This window comes from Carassius carassius, chromosome 31, assembly GCF_963082965.1.
Source record: "Carassius carassius chromosome 31, fCarCar2.1, whole genome shotgun sequence".
Taxonomy (NCBI): domain Eukaryota; kingdom Metazoa; phylum Chordata; class Actinopteri; order Cypriniformes; family Cyprinidae; genus Carassius; species Carassius carassius.
Genome location: NC_081785.1, coordinates 22,799,217 through 22,822,660, shown reverse-complemented (window position 1 = coordinate 22,822,660; position 23,444 = coordinate 22,799,217). Strand labels below are relative to the sequence as shown.

Sequence of the window (23,444 nt, the reverse complement as noted above, 5' to 3'; positions counted from 1 at the left end):
GACCCAGGCCTCCTTTATCACACGAACTGAGATTGAGAGCTAAGTTTCATATGAAGGTTAGCTACAGCACTGCCAGGTGAACGATCGAATACAAAGTTTTGTATTTCATTTGGAAACCAAGGTCCTTGAGGCCGGAGGAATGTGGAGAAGCTCATAACCCAAGTTTCTTGAAGTCCAGTGTTAAGTTTCCACAGTCTGTGATGATTTGGGGTACAGTGTCATCTGCTGGTGTTGGTCCATTGTGTTTTTTGAAAACCAAAGTCACTGCGCCCGTTTACCAAGAAATTTTGGAGCACTTCATGTTTCCTTCTGCTGACCAGCTGTTTGAAGATGCTGATTTCATTTTCCAGCAGGATTTGGCACCTGCCCACACTGTCAAAAGCACCAAAAGTTTGTTAAATGACCATGGTGTTGGTGTGCTTGACTCGCCAGCAAACTCAGCAGACCTGAACCCCAAAGATAATCTATGAGATATTGTCAAGAGGAAAATGACAAACAAAAGACCAAAAAATGCAGATGAGCTGAAGGCCACTGTCAAAGAAACCTGTGTCACGTCTGCGATTAAGGACAGGAGGCAAATGCGAGTACTGGATATTTATTAGGATGAGTAATGGTGAGGAGATGATGGTGGGTGATGCAGGGACCTTGACGGCAGCACAGACAGGTGAGGAGGAGTTTGAGTGCGCTGGTGGAGGTGGTGGTGGTATCACTCTACCACAGCCTTAACTTTCTCGGGATCCATGCGTATTCCCTCAGTCGACACGATATACCTGAGAAACGGAACAGACTGTGCATGAAACTCGCATTTCTCCGCCTTGACAAAAAGCCCATTCTCTAGCAACCTCTGAAGCTCTCATCGAACGTGCTGCACGTGTTCCTGGAGAGAAGAGGAAAAAATCAATATGTCGTCCAGGTAGACATATATGAATTGATCAATCATATTTCACAGCACGTCGTTGACGAATGCCTGGAAGACCACTGGGGAGTAGAAACAGATGGACAAGCAGACACTAGACAAGACTCATGACATTTGTTACTCCAGGTCAGGATGGAATTTAGTTGCCAGTCTATCTTGGGGTTGTGTAAGAGGAGCCAGGGGTGACTGAGGACTATGGGTGCCAGAGGAGAGTCAAGGATGTAGAAGGAGATGGTTTCTGAGTGGTTGCCTGATGTGATGAGGGTGATGTCTTCAGTGATGTGAGAGATGACCGGTAATCTCTGTCCATTAAGGGCGTGAACCGTGATGTGGTGCATGAGGGGTCTGAGGGGAATGTGAAGTCTGTGTGCTAGTGTGTTGTCCAAGAAATTACCTTCAGCCCCTGAGTCCAGTAGTGCTTGACAGTCGTGAATCTGTGCTGACCATCTTAGTCTTACCAGGAGGAGCGTAGATGATGATGAGGTCTTCTCGCCGGAGATCCCACCCGATAGTAGCCTCATACTTACTACCGGGCTTGGCCTTTTACCGGACAGATGTAAGCATGATGACCGGTCCCCCCGCAGTAGAGGCACAGGCCCAGGGACCTCCGCCTCTCCTTCTCCTCCCGGAAAGCCGAGCTCGCTTACCTGCATGGGCTCGTGATCGTAGGAGGGGCTGGCCGCATCCCCGCCGCTGACTCGCACGTCTGACTGGGCCTTAGGTGTGGAGCTGGGAAGGTTCCGTCACTCCACTCGCGTCAGACGTGCATCTACCCTCAGCGCTAGTTCGATGAGCCCATTGAGTGAAGTAGGAAGATCCAGGGCGTAGATTTCCTTCTAGACGCGGTCAGCCAGCCCATGCAGGAACATGTCCCACTGCGCCTCCTCGTTCCAATGACACTCCACCGCCAGAGTACGGAACTCGATGGAATAGTCTGAGACGGATCTTTCACCACGACGTAATTCGGCTAGCATCCTCGCCGTCTCCCTCCCGGCGACGGCCCGATCAAAGACCCGCCTCATCTCGGCGGAGAGTTTCTGGAACAAGGCGCAGCATGGATCTTGATTCTCCCACACCGCCGTTCCCCATAATGCCGCCCTCCCAGTGAGCAGGGTCAGAACAAAAGTCACCTTGGCTCGTTCATTGGAGAAGGTTCTAGGTTGGAGAGAGAAATGCATATCGCATCGGGTTAAGAAAGCTCTACAAAAGTTAGGCTCACCCGAGTAGGACTCCGGAATGGTGAGACGTGATTCCGGCTGGGAGGGGGTCTCTGGTGGTGTGGGAGGAACGGGCGGTGTGAGCGGCGCAGTGGGAACTCGTAGAAGCTGTAGTTGTTGGGTGAGCTCGGACACCTGTGCCACCAAAGCTTGAACTGCGCTACCAGTGTCGTTAAGATTCCTCTCCTGGGAGTCCATCCTCCGAGCACTGGCGCTGAGAAATTTCTCCAAGGCAGATGACGGGTTACTCGCTGCCTCCATAGTTGGCCAGATCGTTGACCAACTATGATCCCCTTCCACACGTCGAATTGAGGCACTAATTAATTGGGTTTTTTGTTAAATGTGAGCTAAAATAATCACAATTAAAAGAACCAAAGACTTAAAGTACTTCAGTCTGTGTGCATTGAATTTATTTAATACAGGGGATTCACAATTTGAGTTGAATTAATTAAATAAATTAACTCTTCCATGACATTCTAATTTATTGAGATGACCTGTATATATATATAAAATTTAAATGTGTGATAATAATTCACAATATTACTACTGTTACTGTTTTTCATCCAATAAATGCAACCCTAATGAGCATACTACACTTATATTAGCTACTTAAGTTAAAATTTAAACTAAAATATTTGCATTCTATTCTATTCTATTCTATTCTATTCTGCATTTACATAATATATTTCATCCAATCTTTGCCAGTATGGCATGAAAGATGACATATAAACATCAGAGTTAAGTCCATTAGCATAATGATAAATCTGTTTATTTTTGGCATTATTTAGATATATTAACATAGTTAAACATCCGTTTGACTGCTTTATGACCTGTGTCACCCCATGTCTTTTTTCGCCCTGTCAGATACCCTGAGGAGGACCGAGCAAGTGAATGCATCAGTCAAGAGTCAGTGTTGACAGATGGAGGAGACACAGAATCATATGGACAGGATAAACAGAATAAAACATATCACAGACATATGTGTGTGTGTGTATATATATATATATATATGTTTGTGTGTGTGTGTGTGTGTGTGTGTGTGTGTGTGTGTGTGTGTGTGTGTGTGTGTGTGTGTGTGTGGTGTGTTTGTGTGTGTGTGTGTTTGACCTCTGGTGGAAATCAATCTAACTCTCATTTCATTTCAGATTAAATCTGTTGCTAAATGTAGCATGTATGGTCTGTTGCATTAGTGGGCAGCAGGATACAGCATGATGATATTTCTGAAAGGGTATCTGAAAGGTGTGGAGAGGATACTAGAACTCACGTCTTGCATGATAAATTTTTACTATCTCACATTCAAGCATATTATGACAGAGGGCACAGGGGATCTATTAACAAAATGTGCAGATGTGTGCCAGCTGCACTGGGTTCAGATAAATAATATGACTCTGTAAATGTTAGGAGAGTTACTTAAAACAGCATTATACAAGACAGTGTCTACATTATATGTCATAAATTGTTGAAACCTGAACTGGCTGATTTTATAAGAATATATATGTGACTACCATAAAACATTGTTATTATAGATGCTACATTTAACATCTTTATTACTTTATATAACTGTGTAAATATTATTAATGTGGACTCATGAAGAGTAAATATGTATGCACAGCTGTTGCATTGGTAGCTTCACTACCAATTACTACAGGAACACAATATTGTTTTCTTATATAATATGAAGAAATCATGAAACATTAGTGTCTTTAACTCATCCTGCACTGTTTGTGTTATGGAAAATAATGCTACCTCAAATGGCTTGAAGAGGAGAGGTGTGCTATTGGTCAGGCTCATAATAAAATGGTTGAACAAAATCTCAAAGATTGAAATTGAAGGGGGTACCCAAGAAATATCAAGGAACCGGAATATCTAGAGTAACTATCATGCTAGCATCCACCCAGAACACCTCAGCAACCACCTAACTTTGTCCCTGCAGCCACCCAGAACACCTGGCCAAATGCACAATTTCTGCATTAATTACCACATTTTCAAGAAAATAAGTCCCACTTGACTGTAAGTTGACTGTATTGTGGGGGGGTGGGGGGGTGGGGGTGGAAATAAACACACACAAAGAGAGAGAGAGAGAGGGAGAGAGAGAGAGAAGTCATACTGGTGTATGTCACATTTTATGATAACATTTAGAAATTATCAGTAATAAAAAAATAAAAATAATGTATAATAAATAAAGTATGTAATAATAATAAAAGTAATAATAAAAAAAAGTATGTTTAAATCAATCAATCAGTCAATTTGATGTGGTCTGTTCTTCAACTAAAGTAAAGAACCCAAGAATAAGAATAAAGACCTCAAGAAAACTTGAGTGAAAGTCTTTGTCCTATCATAAAAACACTGAACAGAAAACGGTGTTAATTAAAGGACATCACATTAGAAACCACTGCTACCAATAATAAAAAAAAACACTTGGATGTTCCATAACAATTCTGAAGAAAAAGGTGCACTGCACACCAACATAAAGAACTTCATCCAAAATGAGAAGTCTGGTGACAGAAGAATCTTGTGTGGTTTAGTGCTGCTTTGCTTATTCATCTCTTAAAGTCTATTATTCATGTCTTAAAACTTTGTAATCATTGAAGAACAATTAATTCAAGAGTGTATCGAGGAATTTTTCAGGAGAATGTCAGGACATTGTTTCAAGACTAGAGGTCAAGTGTTGCAACAAGACAATGACCCAATCAACTAATCCTAAAGCTACATATGCCATAACCTAAAAAGAGCTCTGTTATTTACATAGCCTCAAATTATTGATAAACTGAAATAGACTTGTGTAAAAGGCATGTCCAAAATTTGTCAAAATTCTGATAAGCAGCGGCAGATTGGCCGGAAAGCCAATCATCTGCTTTTAACAGTCAAGCCGGGAAAACATTTAAGCCTGTCGTCTGGTCCCACTGACTTATGCGCACAGTTGAGGAACCCTTGCGCATGCGTAGTAAAGGTATAACCTGTGGGGAAAAAGGCATTTTAAACCTTATTTTGGGGCAAAGTCATCAAAATTTTTCAGCGATTTTTATTATATTTCACTGCTGTTTCTATAAATGCTGTTTTTATGTCCCGGTGACCAGTGAAAGTGCAGTTCTGACTCTCTGCCCATTCATTTAGATAGGAGCTGGTCTTGTTATTCTGAAATAGCTGCCCGCAGGTGTTGCCAAGATGGCGGCCGAGTGGCACGACATGCCAGAAAGGACTTTGATCGGGATCAAGCTTGATCCAGTACAAATCATGTCGAAAAAGAACTGACCATACTGCTTTGTGCTGTTATTTTCCTGTACAAACTGGCTGAGGATTAATTCATAAATTACTTTTTTGATGATCGTTTCTCTCAATCTAAACCAGTGGCAATACAACAAACTCATCACCAAACCTGTTCAACATATGGTTAAATATGACTGTAACTACTGACCGCAAGTGAGTTAAAAATTCTTTTGTTTTATTTTATTCACAGCCTTCTCTCCACCGGACAAAAGCCACCAGTCTCCTGGCACATGTACATGCTAGCTGTGCCAGGGGCTTGTTTTGGCAGAGAACCATTGCAAAACAAAAGAGAGTATTAGTCCTGGTGTCATGGCCGTGGAGAGGGGGATCCATCTTGATTTGGAGTGCTGGGTGTTTTGGATGATGGCAGTATTCAGCCAAGCCCCCCTCTGCCACACTTTCATCAGGTGCAATATACACCAGCATGAAACAGATGCTGTGGAAACATTGCAATCTATCATTTTGCCAGTAGTGGCGCACATCATTCGTGTCTGATTCTCCCGACGACTCTATTTGAATAAATTTTCATATGTCTGCAGCCGGGAGAAGATTGGAGCTTTGCGCACCCCATTACAGTTCGGGCCATGTTGTGTTCAGCTATCTGGGTCAAATCAAAATGATTTCGGTGTAGAGATTGAGGAGATTTTTTTTGAACAGCCGGGAGACTGGAAGCGGTGACATCGCCGTGACATCACCCTGTTCATTTGTAAACTCAAGACTGAGCGGCTGCTTTGCTTCACAGATCAGATCAAGGATGGCAATGTCAGGCTCCATAAACCAATATGCATCACTTGTATACCCTCGGGAGGCTTTCTTTTTTTGTAAATATCAGAGGCGTGACGTTTCTAAAACATGCTTTTTGCAATTGAGAATGTGATAGAATAAAGAAGGACAGCTGTTATAAGCCCAGTGCAAATTGCATGGTTTTGGCCACAACGAATTTCTGGAATCTTAAGGCTATGTGTCCACCAAAGCATTTTTATTTTTTTCTTGGTGCAGAGACTTGAAGAATGTTCAACTTTGAGTAAAATGCAGCACTCATCACTGTCACTTTTTATTCATCCATACAATCACAGTGGAGGAGGGACGGGGGAAATACCACACTTATAAACCATCACATTCTACTTGTACTACAACTGAACATCAGTGGAAGAGAAGCTAATATTGCTTTTGTCCGAGTGTTCATGTCTGTGCCAGATGGGATTCCCACGCTACTACAGATATTGATATGAAAAATGCTTGCAACATTTCATTTACGATGTGTCTTCCACATTACATCCAAAGTGTCTCAACTGAAAAATACGGTAAAATTTGGTTATGAGTCTCTGATTGCCTAGTATGACATGATCATAGACGGGCAAATAAATAGTCTTTGTGATTAATCTTGGTATCCGACAAAGTTCTGACTGTGTTTTCCGAAAATTTGGGTCACACTCCTATAGTGTGACAGCTCTCTACGGCTTGCATTCACAGAGGAACCAATAGAATAGTGTCTCGAATTGAACTAAAAGTGCTGTACCATGCTAAGCCAGATTGTTCAAATCCTCCCACACTCACAGCGCCACTTTTTACAAACAATTTCAAATTCATTGATGCCAGTTTGTAATTTTTTATTTATTTATTATTATTATTATTATTATTTTATGAACTTTATGCCTGTATGGTGATCAAATTTATTAGATTTTGGACTGTTTGCCTTGAAAGTGTTCAATCCAGTCTATGAGTGGCTGTCAACGAATTATGGCTAAATGTTTGAGCTACAGTTTATCGTACAGCCATGTCACATTTCTATGTTGCCTGTCTCCTTGAGATCACATTGTACAATCTACCAGAATATTATTTTAAAGGAATCCAAAAAAATACATACAGTGCATAGCGGGCTTTACTCAGACTCTAAAAATCCAGACCACCCCACTGTCTGAATCATGCCGATGGATGGCAGACATTGTCAGCTTTCTGGCGCCAAGCATAAATCAAGGAGAGCATTGCCAGTGGAGGGACACTAATTACCCAGGCTGAAAGGGCTCAAGCTACAGCCACTCCAGCTTGAATCTCCACGTCAATCATCCTGAATTGGACACAACCAGGAATGAGATTTGAGGGTTATGGCGGAAGGGAAAAAAGTGGTGCATAAACAGCCATTTGTGACAGCTCTTGGCAATGGCACAGCTAAATTACGGCAGACAGTTTGACCTGACATAAACTGTGGTTCTTGAGAGACTTCCATTGTTGTTTGAGCCCTATGGGATAACTGACAAAGCATTTCACTGCTTATCCCTGATATGAACAAGGCTCCAACGAGTTTTACTGAAGCTCTCACAGGTGATATGTGGATTTAAATTAATTCACCTATAGAAACAAATGTGCAATCTTATTTTTAACAATTCCCCAGCCGTTGCTTATCATATTTTATCATAATATTAAAAATGTTCTAAATTCTTTTAGAAAATTAGAAATTTAGAAAATTACTGACATATTTCAAAAAGAAAGCTAATCTGTCTTTCAAAAACATGTTCTGTGTACTGTATTATGTTCTTGCATGTTTATATGCTCTAATAATATTCCACTATACTGCTTCCCTTCAAGGCTGACATCTACACTGCTTAAAAATATGACCTTATAATGTAGTCGCTTATTGTTGATTACACTTTGGAACATACTCAACAGCAGTGCACTTAACCAAGATTTAAAGGCATTGAATGCATCTTAAAATAGATTCTGAATGCACTGAGTGCACAAGGATGATAGAGTTTCTGGGCTATCGTCTTTAAAACATCCTTTTAGATGTGGCTTGTTACATCATTTGTAATCCTTACAGCTTGATGCTTACTCCAAGTTCAAGCTCAGGCAGTCAAAAGCTATGAGACCGTGTAGGGAATGAGAAATGGATGTTTATTCACACTGACAACCAACTGCCTACACGCATCGCATCCCGAAGCGTGCTGCTTTTGTCTCTGAGGTCAAGAAGCTTTATGATACTGACACTGGGCGATTTACCTGATGTTGATACAGGATCCTCAGGGAAAGTTAACTCATCCTCTGCTATCCAAGAAAAGTTCCAGTATTTGTGGGCAGTGGTGGGGTTTCCTGAGTTTGTGGATGAGGGCCGTTCTGAAAAACAAAAGTAGAGTTTGCCATCAAGGGCCTTTGCAAATATATACTGCAGTGTCAGAAAATGACTGAAGATGTTAAGCCTTATGTGGTAGAGGCATTATCTACTCTGTGGAGCATTTTAGACTCTCTCTAGGGTTAACTTTTCTCCAAGGGCAGTTTTCTCTAAAATCTCCCACACAAAAAAATTAATAAAAATAAATAAATAAATAAAAATTGAGAGCTTTAAAAGAACAATTTTGCCTACTAGTGAATGCAGTAACAAACTCTAAGGTGAAATTAGACGCACACACACACAGACACACACAAATAATAATAATGATAAAATAATAGATAAATAAATAAATAAAGTGACAACTTAACAAAAAAAGTGAAACACACGGACACAGATGCATTCCAAATAAAGCTTTCAAATCTATTTGACATGCTTTAAAATTTACTTTTCAAATTGAATTGCAGTATTAAATTCACACAATATTTTCTTCACATAATAGTCTGTATTTCACACAAATAATAATAATAATAATAATAATAATAATAATAATAATAATAATAATAATCTGCCTAAATAAGTTTTACTTTAGTTGTTTGATTGTTTTAATCATCCTTCATTACACACTTGCAAAGATATTGCTGACACAGATAATTTGTTTATGGAGCACATCAAAAAACACTGGAGGTTCCCTTAGGTTATGCACTATTTATATCAACACAAATATATATAATTATATTAACTTGGGTATTTTATGTTCTGCATTATAATGTAGCTCTGCCCACCAACTCTCACTGTCTTGTTCCTTTGTCAGTGGAGCAAATAATGGATTCGTTAATAATGGTTAGTTGATAGACATACATGTTCTGAACTGTTGGATATAAATCACATTCCATAAGTTTAAGTATCATATTCAGGTCAATAAAGAAAAAGCATGGCATAAAATTCACAATACAAATCAGCAGTGGGTTAGATTACTTGATTTATTGAACTTTATTGTCAGGGAATTTTATTTGAGTGTCATTAAAATGAATACTGTTACCAGAATACATTTCTAAGATAAGACAAATATTTGAATCCTTAGACTTTTAGAGTACAAAGTTATCAGTTACTATATTACAGCTATTTTCAGGTGTCAGACAACAATCATCTGCAGCCAAATGTAATGTTTAGCCATCTTATAGAGAACAGGTTTCTCTGAGTGTGCTATACTTAGATTTTTCTCCCTACCTTCCAAACGAGGCCAATTAATAAGAAGCTAAATTGGAGAGGGAGTAAAGGGAGTCTGTTTTGGACTTTGTCAGGGGTCATTCTAGACTTTGCTGACAGTAATGAAAATAAAATAAATTATTCAACCAATACTTAATAGTGCCTCAGAGGAGCACAGGCACACATATACTCTTCAATCATTCAAAATGACCAATACCAGATAGGAGCTAATCAATAGTAATCAATAGACCAATAGGAGATAATCAATAGTTAACAGAAAACAACTTTTGTTGATTAACTTAAAATTATTTGGCCATTAAAGTCAGAATTGAATTGCAACATATAAACTCACAATTGTAAGGAAAAATATCAGAATTCCGAGGTATAAACTTTACCAAAAAGTAATTTAGTAACATTCTAAAAGAATGGCTACTGAAGTTGAGTAAATGCTTTTCGGCTGGTGAGTTTAAGTTAAAAAAATGTAAAAAAATAAATAAATAAAAAATAAAATAAAAAAAATAACAATGGAGATCAATTCCTTACTTGACAGTCTATTATTCCTGCCTGAAAGTCACATCATCTGTTGACTCAGAAGTTTACATTGGTTGCAGCATGATTGCATGGTATATCCCAATTAGCACCGGGTAGTTTTGCATGCAACCTTGTCTGATGTAGCCAGTATGGCATGTTTTCTGTATTTCTGACATTTGCACTAATGGCCATTCGATAACTCAAATGTTGAACATGCTTTAGGCATTTTTCCAATTGTTAAGTTTGCTGAAAATTCACTTATGGCTTACCAGCTGAAAATAATCAACTCTGATATTGAATGTAGACTGGATTAGCTAATGAATAAGTGTTCATGATGATGTTTAGTCTTATGCAATCTTTGCTTTTGCATTATTTTTGATGGTTTTAGTCTTGAAATTTTCAGTCCCTATTCAGTATAACTAAATGAAAAATAGCAACAACTGCAGTTTTCAGAACTTACCATTTTATGTTCCATTGAAGAAATAAAAATGAAAGTAAATGAAAATAAATAAATAATCAAATAAATAAATACATGTTGGAGATTTATGTCTACCATCTGATTTTTTTTTTAGCAATACATTTTTTTTTTTTCATAAAGTAAATGTAATAATAGCCTTTATATTTTTAGTAGTATTTAAAACTCACTAAAGTAAATGAGGTTTTCTTGATTATCCATACATCTTTCTTTTTTTCTTTCTTTGAAAATCACTTAAAAATCTAATATATGTATGTGTTTAAGTAGTCTGCTATAATGTTACTAAGATCTCATTATCTCATTTTATTTCATTTTACTTTGTGGTCATATAAACATCATCAGCTGGACCAAATTGTATAATTAGCTTCTGTGAATACAATTTGTTTGCATGAGCATTTTGCATCTGTGCCATATTCTTTAAACACTATATATACTTAAAATGCATCCTGCCTGTGGTCAGAAGATGCTTTCCATTTGTTATGTGACTACTCAAGGCTGGTTACTCCTCTGTCTTTGAGAACTCATGAGCTCTCCATCATTTGATCAATGAGTCTTAGCTCAGCTCTGCACCCTCTCACCCCTCATCTCTTGTCATCCACCAGTGCTCCAATCTCAGGCCTGCTTGGCCACAACACTCTTTCTTTCTTTCTAAATAAATAAACACACTCTTGATAAGAAGCACAACCAGGTGAAGTAAAAAAAAATGTTTGATAGGACATGTTGAAGTGCTGTTCCCTTTCGAAGGGAACTTCGACAATACGTCATCGACGTTATGGGGAACGCCTCAGGCGTGACAGGTGTCTTAAACCAAATATCACCTCACAGCAATCATGCTGACCGGCGACAGCGGTGAATCATCAGCTTGAATGATGAGCGTGCGACCTGGATATATAAAAAGGGCGCCTTGAAACCATGACAATATCCTTTTCGTCTTCAGGGACTGTTTTGTCTGATTTAAACATCTGCTTACAGCGAGAATGAAACGCACATCTAAGGCAAGTGCTAAAAATTTTGTGAAATGTGTTGACCCGTGCCATAGATATTTGTGGCTGGGTGACACTCACGAGATGTGTGTGTACTGTTTCGGTGAAGAGCACGCACAGGATGCTCTTGAGGGAGCGTCCTGTGCAAATTGTGAGCGTTTTCCTATGAGAACGCTCCGCTCTCGTCGGGCTCTCTTCTCGAGGGAAGAGATTTCAGCATCTGGTCCTCGCAGATCGGTTCCCGCTCGTGCCGAGGCAGAGCGGCGACGCGCTTCATGAGGCTCCCAGATGGAGCTCCATGACAGTCTCGAGAGGGGCGTTAACCTCTCGGACGCATCATCGGCTGACGAGAGTGAGCTGCAGGTTGATGACGGAGACAATTCTCCTACTGATACTGCAGCGAGTGCTCTTCGGGCTGGGCAAGAGATGGCTGAGGAGGATGATTTAGATCCTCAACCTCGTCAGCCATCCTGCCCCGTGTACGCAGAGTTGGTGGAAGTTATGGAGCGCGCCACTGACAAACTTCAATTGCCATGGCGGCGCGCTCAGGGAGAGATCGTTCGCTGTCGTTTGGACGATCGGTTTCTCCCTGAACATAGACCACCAGCTAAGCAGAGCCTTCCTGATCTCCATTCAGAGATCGAGAGGGCATGGAAGACACCGTACTCTTCCCGTATTCATCGACATCAGCGGGGTAATTTCGGTGATGTTGAGGGGATCGGGGAGTATGGTTATGTGTCGATGCCGCCCATTGATCTCGTATCTGGGCAGGTGTCGACACTAAAAGCTCCGACTCTGCCTTCCAAGCCCCTAAAAGCCACGGCTCGCTTGAATGGCAGAGCGTACACGGCAGCAGGTCAGGCTGGTGCTGCCTTTCATACCATGGCAGTGCTCCAAGCCTACCAAGCTGATCTGCTTCAGGATCTCGACCAGGGGGCGGCGCTGTCCCCTGAGGCGGTCACTGAGTTGCACCGGACCACAGATTTGTCTCTCCAGGCCACTAAACAAACTGCTGCCGCGATTGGCCGATCGATGGCGGTGATGGTGGCCACGGAGAGGCATCTGTGGCTCAACTTGGCTGATATCAGAGAAAAAGAAAAATCCCTTCTCCTTGATTCACCAGTTTCGCCTGCTAAACTTTTTGGCACCTCCGTTGAGGCGGTGGTTGGAAAGTTTAGGGAGGCGAAGGCGCGCTCAGCCGCATTTAAGACCTGTATACCGCTGAGATCCGGGCCCCAGCCCAGGCAGGCGGGAGGACCTGGTCCGTCTTGGTCTGAGGACCGTAGACAGGACCAGAGGTCTAGTTTCGCCTCTCGTGCGCCCCCTCCATGGAGGAGTAGGACGCAGAGGAGGCGAGCCTCCCACAATAAGAGGGACTTAAGGGAGGTGATTCAGTACAAGCGCAGCAACGCTCAGCGGAAGTAGGGTTTGATCTCCCTGGAGGGCCTTTTGTACCAGCCCTCTCCCTCTTCTTGACTCCCCAGGCATTTAAGTTTTAGTTAGGAGTTTTTCAGTCAAGATGGGTGAACATTACTCGAGTAATGCTTTTTTGCCCTGTGGGGTTCCTCAGGGTTCTATTTTGGCTCCTTTGCTTTTTTCCCTCTATATGCTCCCACTTGGCTCAATTTTTAGAAAACATGGTTTTTCATTTCACTGTTCTGCGGATGACACTCAGGTTTCTTTGCCTGTCAAACGAAACTATGTGGGTCTTGAGTCTCTTATGACATGTTTGGTAGATGTAAAGACTTGGCTTTCCTTATTTTTTTTTAATTTTCAATGAAAAGAAAACTGAAATTAAAGTTTTTGGTCCATCTGAATTTTCTAATTCCCCAAAATTGGATGTGGGAGGGCTTGCGCCCTGGCTCGACTCAAGTTTTTATTCTCTGCTACGGGTTCCCTCCTGGACCCTCTTTAACCTGCTACAGCCTGGTTGCCTACATATATATATATATATATATATATATATATATATATATATATATATATATATATATATAATAAAAGGAATGTATTAAACTTCTAATGTTATATTGACAGTCATCTAAATAATAGTGTTGTGTGAGAAGAAGACCAAAAGTCTGCATTCTGCAACTGAATTAATGGCATAGCATGTAAAGGCCAATTTATACTTCTGCGTCGAGGGTACGCCGTAGTGTACGTCGTAGGCTACGCACGTAGGTGACGCCGTCGTGAGCATTTATACTTCTGCGTTATGTCTGCGTTGCTCTGCAGTTGCACCGCCGAAACGCTAGTTGGCGGGGGCGGGTTTTAATGTTCCACTGTGTTTAGATTCCTCGCGGGTGTTTTGAGTTTAGGCTACTACAACAAGCAATGGCGACTGAAAGAGAGCGGATCATGTTGGAGTTGGAGCTTATTGAGGTTGAAAAACAGTTAATTTTAGTGAAATTACTCAAATTAAAAGGCAGAAACGAGAGAAGGCGTCGGAGGAGATGGTACGTGCGACCCGTGAACCTGATGAGGCAGAAGGAGGGTGAATTTTCTGTGCTTGTCCGGCCACTGAGAGACATGGACGAGGAAATGCACTTCAGATATTTCCGAATGTCTGCAGGTAGATTCGACGATTTAGTTCGTCGTGTGCAGCCATTTATCGTACATCAGTGTACGCACAGTATGCCTGTAGACATTACGCAGAGACTGGCAATCACCCTTCGAGTTTTAGCTTCAGGTGGAAGCCAACAGGCTGTAGCAGCTAGCTACAAACTGTCGTCCAGCACAGTGTCTTCCATAGTCGCCGAGGTATGTAAAGCTTTGTGGAAAGCACTGCAGCCAGAGTTTCTTCCCTGCCCTTCCTGCCCGATTTTTGGCGACTGTGGAGCTTTCCGAACTGTGTTGGCAGCGTAGACGGAAAGCATGTCAACATAAAAGCACCACCGCACGCAGGTAGCGACTCCTACAACTACAAGGGTGCAAACTCCATTGTTCTGATGGCTACCTGTGACGCCAGATATCGCTTCACCATGGTGGATGTGGGGGGATACGGACGGGAAAGTGGTACGTCAGGGTACGGCGTAGGGTACGACGTATGGTACACGTCAATGCGTATGCTACGCCGTACCTTCTACGCGCACCCGACGCAGAAGTATAAATTGGCCTTAAGATGGAGGCAGCTTCTCCACAAGCCATATAAGCACTGCAAGTAAGACCATTCGAATGCCTACAGGCAGTGCCATCCACGACCTGGTGAGCTCCTCATGCACCTCCGGGAAGAAAGGCCCTGGGTGGGGCCCTGAGAAGCAACCTCGAGGGCTCGGGATGCGGTGGAGGCTTCCACTCGAGCCCTACTCTCTTGGAGGCTCGGGAACGCATAGCCAACATCTTCAAATCTGATTCAGGCATTGCCGCCATCTAGAGGGTGACAGTGCAGCTGAATCTTTCTCTCCAGAGAGCTCTCCCTCCGCTACAATGATCGACATCCAGTCATCGGGAGGAGTTCCGAAAGGATACCGCTGGAACGCTCTTTGAAGGGGGCCCAGGATTTCCTTTGGTGGCTTATCTGTCTGCAAAGTGCTACAGGAGTGGTGGGCCCCCAAGGGTTGGTTCCCTGAGAGGTTTGCCACCACTTTAACCTTCAGTCCACCCATGCTACTGCCAGAAGTAGTCTTCTCTTTGCTGCCACCAGGATAACCACTAGATTGTGGCATAGGCAACTGAGCTCTACATGTCTGGGGGTAATGAAACCTGGTTTACAGCTCCGAGATGGTTATCTTCCCTTAATGGGAACATTACTTATCCGCGAACGCCACCAGCAATCGTGACCATCATCTGGCACCAGGTAATGACCGCATCCAGAAATGCACGGATGAAACAGCATCTTTAAAAAGACGATCTGTCATCTTCACAAAGACGCTTTTTAGAAAAATTGCTCTTTCATGGAAATGCTCTCCTACATTCTAAAACACACAGGGAAAATGGCCACTTGCAGCACGACAGGGGGTAGAGTAGCCTGAAGTGTGCAACCCACTTGGCACAGGAATGACCACCGCTGAAGTGTCGTCCGCCAACACAAGAAGCGTCCAAGTGTGTGTTAAACTTGCCATTCACACAGGAATTCTATTAGGAGCAGAAAAAAGTTGTCACTCGGCTACGTAGCAAAAAGCTGGTATGTGTTGCACCTTTTCATGCTCATGCTGTGATCAGCAGCAGCTGGATGCAGTCATCACATGCCAATGTCCATTGGCTCATTTAGTTTACACTCAATGTAGATTGGTCTCTCGAAGCAAGATTCCAATTCGTCGGTCAATGACGTGACGTTGAGTGTGACCGACTAAAAGGAAACTACAGTCACATTATAATTCTACAAGCAAAATATAACAAATGAAGGACAAGACCCTGTCCTTTAATCTCAGTTTGGCCGAGCACTTGAGCGAAGCTGTAGTATTTCACACGTAATATAAGATTCTGAACTTCAATGTTAATTGCACCTATGTGTCCTTCAGACATGACTGTCACAGAAAATGAGGAAGGCGAAAAATAGGGGAAAATAGAGGGAAATTAGACTAGAGCCTTTTATGACAAGCCATGAATTCTGAATGGGTTCAAGCAAACCTCCATGACCCATTTTTTTTTTTGCCCATCATTCCTATACCAGCACAGCATAGATATTACAGTAGCTGTCTCCGTTTGAATTAATTAAGATTGGATGTGGATACATACATTAAAGCTCTTATAAATTGATTAGCCGTCCACTCCTGGTGGTTCATTAAATTCCTGTCAAATCCTAAGACTAAAGAAAGGGAGGGAAAGAGAAAAAGAGAAAGAAAAAATGTCAGGGGCTGAATTAAACACTGATGTTGCCAAAGAGGAGCACTGATTTATTTCAGGAGCTTGACTGGTCTTCCTCTGCATTCTGCACATGTGGATTCAGAGTTACCTGACCTCTACGTGTGCACCTGATTACAGGCATGCACTCCTTCATTCCAGTCAGACCTATCAGCGAGGTTATGAATCACAGGAGAACTGAGTTTGCTTTTATCAATTCATATTCTATGATCAATGAATTGCTTCAAGTGCTCCCATATGAACAGGCTAAGCTACAGGAAATCCAATTAAACAAGCATGATTAATTGCCAAGCTAATCTCAAAGGTAATAACTTGATAGGAAATACACAGTGGCTTTCTCCAAAAGGTTACAAAACCATTTGGAAGAGATGACCTAAAAACTAAGCTTGTCACATATTATGTCTCTGAAAAAAATATCATAGCTAATTTACTAGCTATAACCAAAACGACCAACTATTATGCAAACATTCTGAGGGTCACTTCAGTTTCTTAAACCACAAACCGTTGCTTCAAGATGCGTTTATTATAGTTAACTATAACTAAATTGATGTTTTAATAAATAATAAATAAAAATAACAACAAATAAAAATTACCTATATATATATATATATATATATTATAACAATTTTAGTTATAATAAAGATGTAAAATACTAAATTAAACAATAATAAATGATAATATAATTAAATACTACAACTACTGCTACTACAACTAATAATAGTAATGAATCATCATCATCATCATCATCATCATTTTTATTTTTTATAATTTAAATTTACTTTTGATTAAAAATTTTGATATTATTTGTCGAATATGTGTGTAGTCGAACATAATCGTTTGCTGTTTACATTTAAAATTGGTTAAACTAAGGGTGCTTTCACACATGGTTCGATTGCTCCCCCCTCCCCCTGCCCCCACTGGACTGCATTCATATTATGTTATTTGGCTCCGAACCACGGTTCGTTTGCGTCATCAAGCCAGCAGCTGTTTATCTCGTTGCTTAGTAATGGCGGCACAGGAGAAGGCGACAAAGGCATAACATTGCTCTCTACACTTTTATATATTTACATTTTTGAACCGTTAGTTCCTTTTCAGGAACTCAAGCTGCGTCTAGCGCTTTGGGGAACATCCCTGACGAGACCGACTCTGAATATCGTGTGCAATCCATCCATCGGAAAGGCGTGACGTCACGGGCGGGGTGACGTAGCGACCAGGAAGCTATAAAAGCACGTGCCGTGCAGCTGACTTCAGCTTCGCGTCTGTCAGCAAGCGCTCTGTGTGTGCATGTCAAAAGTCTGTCCCGTCGGTCCTATTTATTGTTGTCTGTCCCTTAGCCATTAAAAAGATTGCTAAAATAGCTCAATGTGCCTAAAGTAAAGCAAAAGACCAAGCATATAAAGGGTGATTCCAAGCCACGTTATAGATTGTGTGTTCCTCCCTGCCCTCGCTACATTACGAGCGGGGATACACACAGTCTGTGCGTGGCTTGCCTGGGATCGAAGCACGCTGAGTCGGCTCTCGAGGGGGCCGACTGTCCGCATTGCGAGCGATTGCCAATGCGGACGCTTCGATCCCGGAGGGCTCTCTTCGAGGAGGGAGCCTTCACCAGCGTTCCTCGCGGTGCTGGCCCCGCTTCTGCCGAGGCAGAGCGGTTGCTGCACTCGTGGGGTTCGCAGGTGGATCTGTCAGAGGGAATGGAGACGGGCCAGTCCTTATCTCCTTCCTCATCTGCCAGATCCGGCGCCCAAACCCTGGGTTCGGAAGCACGCCCGTCGGTTTCTCCCCCCCAGGGTGAGGGATCAGCTCTTCACCTCTCTTCCTCCGAGGAGGTCGATGTGGAGACTGTTGCTGGGGATTCGCCACCCCTGTCGCCCCAGTATGAGGAGCTTTTGGAGGTGGTTACGCGAGCAGTAGATAAATTAAAAATATTATGGCAACGTGATGGGGCTGGGAGAGTGGGGTTATAGAGCGATGCCACTGGTCGAACAGACGCTCGCGAGCTATCTGTCGCTCGGCTCGGCATCGTCTCTAAAGGCTCCGACATTGCCCACTAAGCCTCTTCGAGTTACATCATCGCTAGTAGGCAAAGGTTATGTGGCAGCAGGTCAGGCTGGGGCTTGCCTTCATACTATGGCAGTCCTTCAAGCTTATCAAGCTGACCTGCTGGGAGATATCGATGAGGGAGAGGGGATTAAGTCTGAAGATGTAGAAGAACTTAGAAAGACTGCTGATCTCTCCCTCCGCGCCACTAAAGAGACCACTCGCGCAATTGGGCGGTCTATGGCAGCCTTAGTGGCCGCGAAGAGGCATTTGTGGCTGACCCTGTCAGAGATAAAAGAAAGAGACAGGGTCTGCCTCCTGGACGCCCCGCTTCAAGCCTCGGGCCTGTTTGGCAACACAGTCAACACTGTCGTCGACAGGTTCCAGGAGGCATGCAAACAGGCGGCGGCATTCCAGAGTTTCCTCCCTCGTCGCTCTCGTGGTGCATCTGGGCAGGAGATCACCACGCCACATACCGGCTCCTCATACCGGGAAGCGCAGAAACAGAGTGTCGCCGCTCGTGCTCCCCCACGACGGGACCAAGGGCCTCAGCGACGCTCTGAGACGTGAGCGCAGCGGAGCTGGGATGCTCGCCGCCCCTTCGGGGGCCTCTTACACCAGAGGTCAGTCTCGAGAGACTGATTCCCTTAGTAGATTATTTAGCAGCGTGGAAACTACTGCCAAATGTATCTCAGTGGGTCCTGCGTACAATAGAAAGAGGCTATTGCATTTAGTTCGGTCATCCACCACCGAAGTTCAACGGGGTTACACCGACTGTGGTCGGCCCCCAGCAGGCTCTGGTTATGGAACAAGAAGTGAATACCCTATTAAGGAAGGAGGCCATCGAGGTGGTCCCTCCTCTATACAGGGAATCCGGATTTTACAGCCGGTATTTCATAGTCCCAAAGAAGGATGGGGGGTTGCGTCCGATCTTAGACTTACGTCACCTGAACCGCTCAGTTATGCCACTGAAGTTCAAAATGCTCACTGTCAACCAGGTTATAGCTCAAATCAGATCCAAGGACTGGTTTATCACAATAGATCTAAAAGACGCATACTTCCACATATCCATCCTTCCACAACACAGGAGGTTTCTGAGGTTCGCTTTCGGGGGCAAAGCTTATCAATATCGAGTACTTCCCTTTGGCCTCGCACTCTCACCCCGCACGTTCACGAAATGTGTAGATGCAGCTCTGGTATCCCTCCGTATGCAGGGCATCCGCATTCTAAATTATATCGACGATTGGTTGATCCTAGCTCAATCAGAGCAGATGGCGGTTCGACATCGAGATGTCGTTCTCGCACACATGGGGGAGCTGGGTTTGAGACTAAACGCCAAGAAGAGTGTACTTTCTCCAGCTCAGAGAACCACCTATCTAGGCGTAGTGTGGAATTCGACCACGATGCAGGCACGTTTGTCTCCTGCTCAGATCAGGTCAATCCTCACATCAGTCGAGAGAGTCAAAGAAGGCCAGTCACTCACTGTCAAACAATTCCAGAGATTGTTAGGGCTGATGACAGCTGTCTAACGTGATACCTTTAGGCCTGCTGCACATGAGACCCCTACAGTGGTGGCTCAAGTCCAAGGGCTTTTCCCCGAGGGGAAATCCACTTCGAGTTATCAAGGTCACGCGGCGATGCCTTCGTGCCTTAGACATGTGGAAGAAACCTTGGTTCTTGAATCAGGGCACGGTGCTGGGAGCTCCTTGTCGCCGTGTAACTCTAGCGACAGACGCGTCCCTCACCGGTTGGGGTGCGGTAATGAGTGGCCACCCTGTCCGCGGTCTGTGGAGTGGTCGCCATCTGACATGGCACATCAATTGCCTAGAGATGCTAGCAGTCTATCGAACATTGAAATATTTCCTCCCAGACCTGAGAGGTCACCATGTGTTGGTGCGCACCGACAACACATCAGTGATCTCTTATATCAATCACCAGGGGGGTCTGCGTTCACGCCCCTTGTACAAGCTGGCACACCAGATCCTTCTGTGGTCCCAGGGCAAACTCCTCTCGATCAGACCAGTGTATATTCCTGGGAGATTGAATGTGGGAGCAGACATACTGTCGAGGCAGGGGCCGAGGCCCGGGAAATGGATGCTTCACCCCGAGGTGGTGAAAGCAGATATGGAGAGTATTTGGCACAGCCCAGGTGGACCTCTTTGCGACTCAGGAGACATCGCAATGTCCCCTCTGGTTCTCTCTAGTTCATCCAGCTCCTCTGGGACTGGACGCTATGGTACAGACCTGGCCGAGGCTTCGTCTGTACGCTTTTTCCCCTATCGCTCTGCTCCCGGGAGTTCTGGCGAGAGTACGCCAGGACGGGGTCCGTCTGTTATTAGTAGCCCCGCTCTGGCCAGGCCGAATATGGTTCTCAGATCTAGTCTCGCTCCTCGACGGCTCTCCGTGGGAGATACCGATCAGGACAGACCTACTCTCACAGGCGCAGGGCACGATAATTCATCCAATGTGGAAGCTGTGGGTGTGGCCCCTGAGGGGGCACAACTGTTAGCAGCTGGTCTCTCAACCGAGGTTGTTGAGACCCTACTCCAATCCAGAGCTCCCTCTAGGAGGAAACTGTACGCCCTGAAGTGGAAACTCTTCACTTCATGGTGCAGAGACCGCCAGCTTGACCCAGCAAACTGCCCAGTTGGTACAGTTCTGGAGTTTTTACAAGCCAGGCTCTCTGCGGGGTTATCCCACTCCACCTTAAAAGTGTACGTGGCGGCCATAGCTGCTTTCCATGTCCCTTTCAATGACCAGTCAGTGGGTAGACACCCCCTAGTTACACGTTTCCTCCGCGGTGCGCTGAGGCTGAGACCTCCAGTACGGTCCCGTGTTCCTCCCTGGGATTTGGTTGTGGTTCTAGAGTCTCTTGCAAAGCTCCATTCGAGCCAATACAAGACATCTCAGACAGACATCTGATGATTAAAACTGCCCTGTTACTCGCAATCACCTCTCTCGAATACTAGATAAGTAGGGGGGCCCCTACTTATCTAGTCTTTGCCCCTTGTATGGCCAAAGCATTCTTATACCCTCGAGCGGGTTATGTTCCCAAAGTTCCCTCTGTTACACCACAACCTATTGTACTGCAGGCCTTCTGTCCTCCTCCCTTTCGGGAGCCAGACCAAAAGAAGCTAAACTGTATGTGTCCAGTGCGAGCACTGGACGCATACGTCCACAGAGCTGCCCTGTGGAGAAAATCAGACCAATTGCTTGTTTGCTAGGGTCCTTCTAACAAGGGTTTTCCTGCCACCAAGCAGACCCTTAGTCGTTGGATAGTCGAAGCTATCAACGTCTCCTATGAGTCCTCTGGTCTTTCCCCTCCTTTGGGGGCCAAGGCTCACTCTACTTGGGGTATGGCGGCCTCTAAGGCCTTCTCAGCAGGTGTGTCCCTCTTGGACATCTGCAACGCTGTGGGGCGGTCCACGCCCTCTACATTTGTCAGATTCTACAATCTTGATATGTGAGCCACTCCGGGCTCTTCTGTTCTCTCGCCTTAGCTGTGCTTTTCGGATACACACTAGGCAGGGATTTGGAAGTCTGGCAGCGCGGGCACATCGTTCCCCAAAGTGCTAGACGCAGCTCGAGTTCCTGAAAAGGAACGCCTCAAGGTTACGTATGTAACCCTAGTTCCTTGAAGGAACGAGACGCTGCGTCGCAAAGCCATACTCCCGGCACCCCTGCTGGCGCTTGCTTCCCTACTCGAAGCTGAAGCCAGCTGCACGGCACGTGCTTTTATAGCTTCCTGGTCGCTACGTCACCCCGCCCGTGACGTCACGCCTTTCCGATGGACGGATTGCACACGATATTCAGAGTCGGTCTCGTCAGGGATGTTCCCCAAAGCGCTAGACGCAGAGTCTCGTTCCTTCAAGGAACTAGGGTTACATACATAACCTTGAGGCGTTTTGTTTACAAAGCTTCAGTTACATAACGACACTTACGTCTGTCTTACGAATGTACTGCAAATGATCTGAAGAACACTGAAGGTGAACAGAAATGAGACATACAGCTTTCTATTTGCAGCATTGTCAGTCACGCTTGTCAGGAAAGTGAGTGAAACACACACAAACACACATTTTCATCAGATAAAACGTAATTAATAGCAGTTCATTTCCGCGATTTGGTACGATTGCGTTCACATCAGCAGCAACTGTACCAGAGTTCACATGAACCGTACCCCAGACCACCCTTTTTAAGCGGACTCTGGTACGGTTCACGGGTGCGCACCCGAGTTCGGAAGACAGCGTTCACATCATCCAAACGAACTGAACTCTGACATCAATCGAACCCGGGTGCGCACAAAAAGTGCTAGTGTGAAAGTACCCTAAGCAAGGTAATGCGGCCATGTTGTTTGACAACAGTCTTTCCTGTTGACTGTTACATTTGGAATAGATGATAACCAGTATTTATTTTAGGTTTGTTTATTCAGAATGCCATGTCCAAAATTAACACTCACCTTTTCGCCAAAAGCATGCAGAACTGGCTTTGGAGAACAACTAAAAGGCCTTTTGGATTACAGCCTCAAACAGAAGACCACTAATCTGGCTGATGCATACTGCACACAAAATTGGAACACTTTCTCAGTTTAGGAATATTAAATATGATTGGCTGGCTTCACACAGCTTCTGGGAGTAAGGCCATATCGGTGAATAATGTGGCAAATTATTTATATTTGTTATTTTCTATGGTATTGTAAGCAATGATCCCTCAATGACTGCCACACTCTGTCATAGTGTACAGGATGTTGAATTTTTATCTGAATAATTCCTCACCCCCACCCCACACATACACACACACACACACTTAGATTCAGTCTGATCCTATTATAAACACATTGTGTAAAATACAGTAAAAGAGATTAAAGTAGACAACTGGCAGCAGTGTACACCAGTCAGAAATCTTG

The 23,444-nt window shown here is 43.9% G+C and overlaps 1 protein-coding gene across 1 annotated transcript in view; it reads right to left on the bottom strand.

The window, feature by feature from the left end:
- LOC132111794 (ALK tyrosine kinase receptor-like) overlaps positions 1-23,444 on the bottom strand; it is a 512,104-nt gene that overhangs the window by 290,011 nt on the left and 198,649 nt on the right. The window contains exon 2 of the mRNA XM_059519394.1: positions 8,398-8,511. Within this exon, the coding sequence (XP_059375377.1) occupies positions 8,398-8,511 (114 nt within the window). The remainder of the gene's footprint in view (positions 1-8,397; positions 8,512-23,444) is intronic.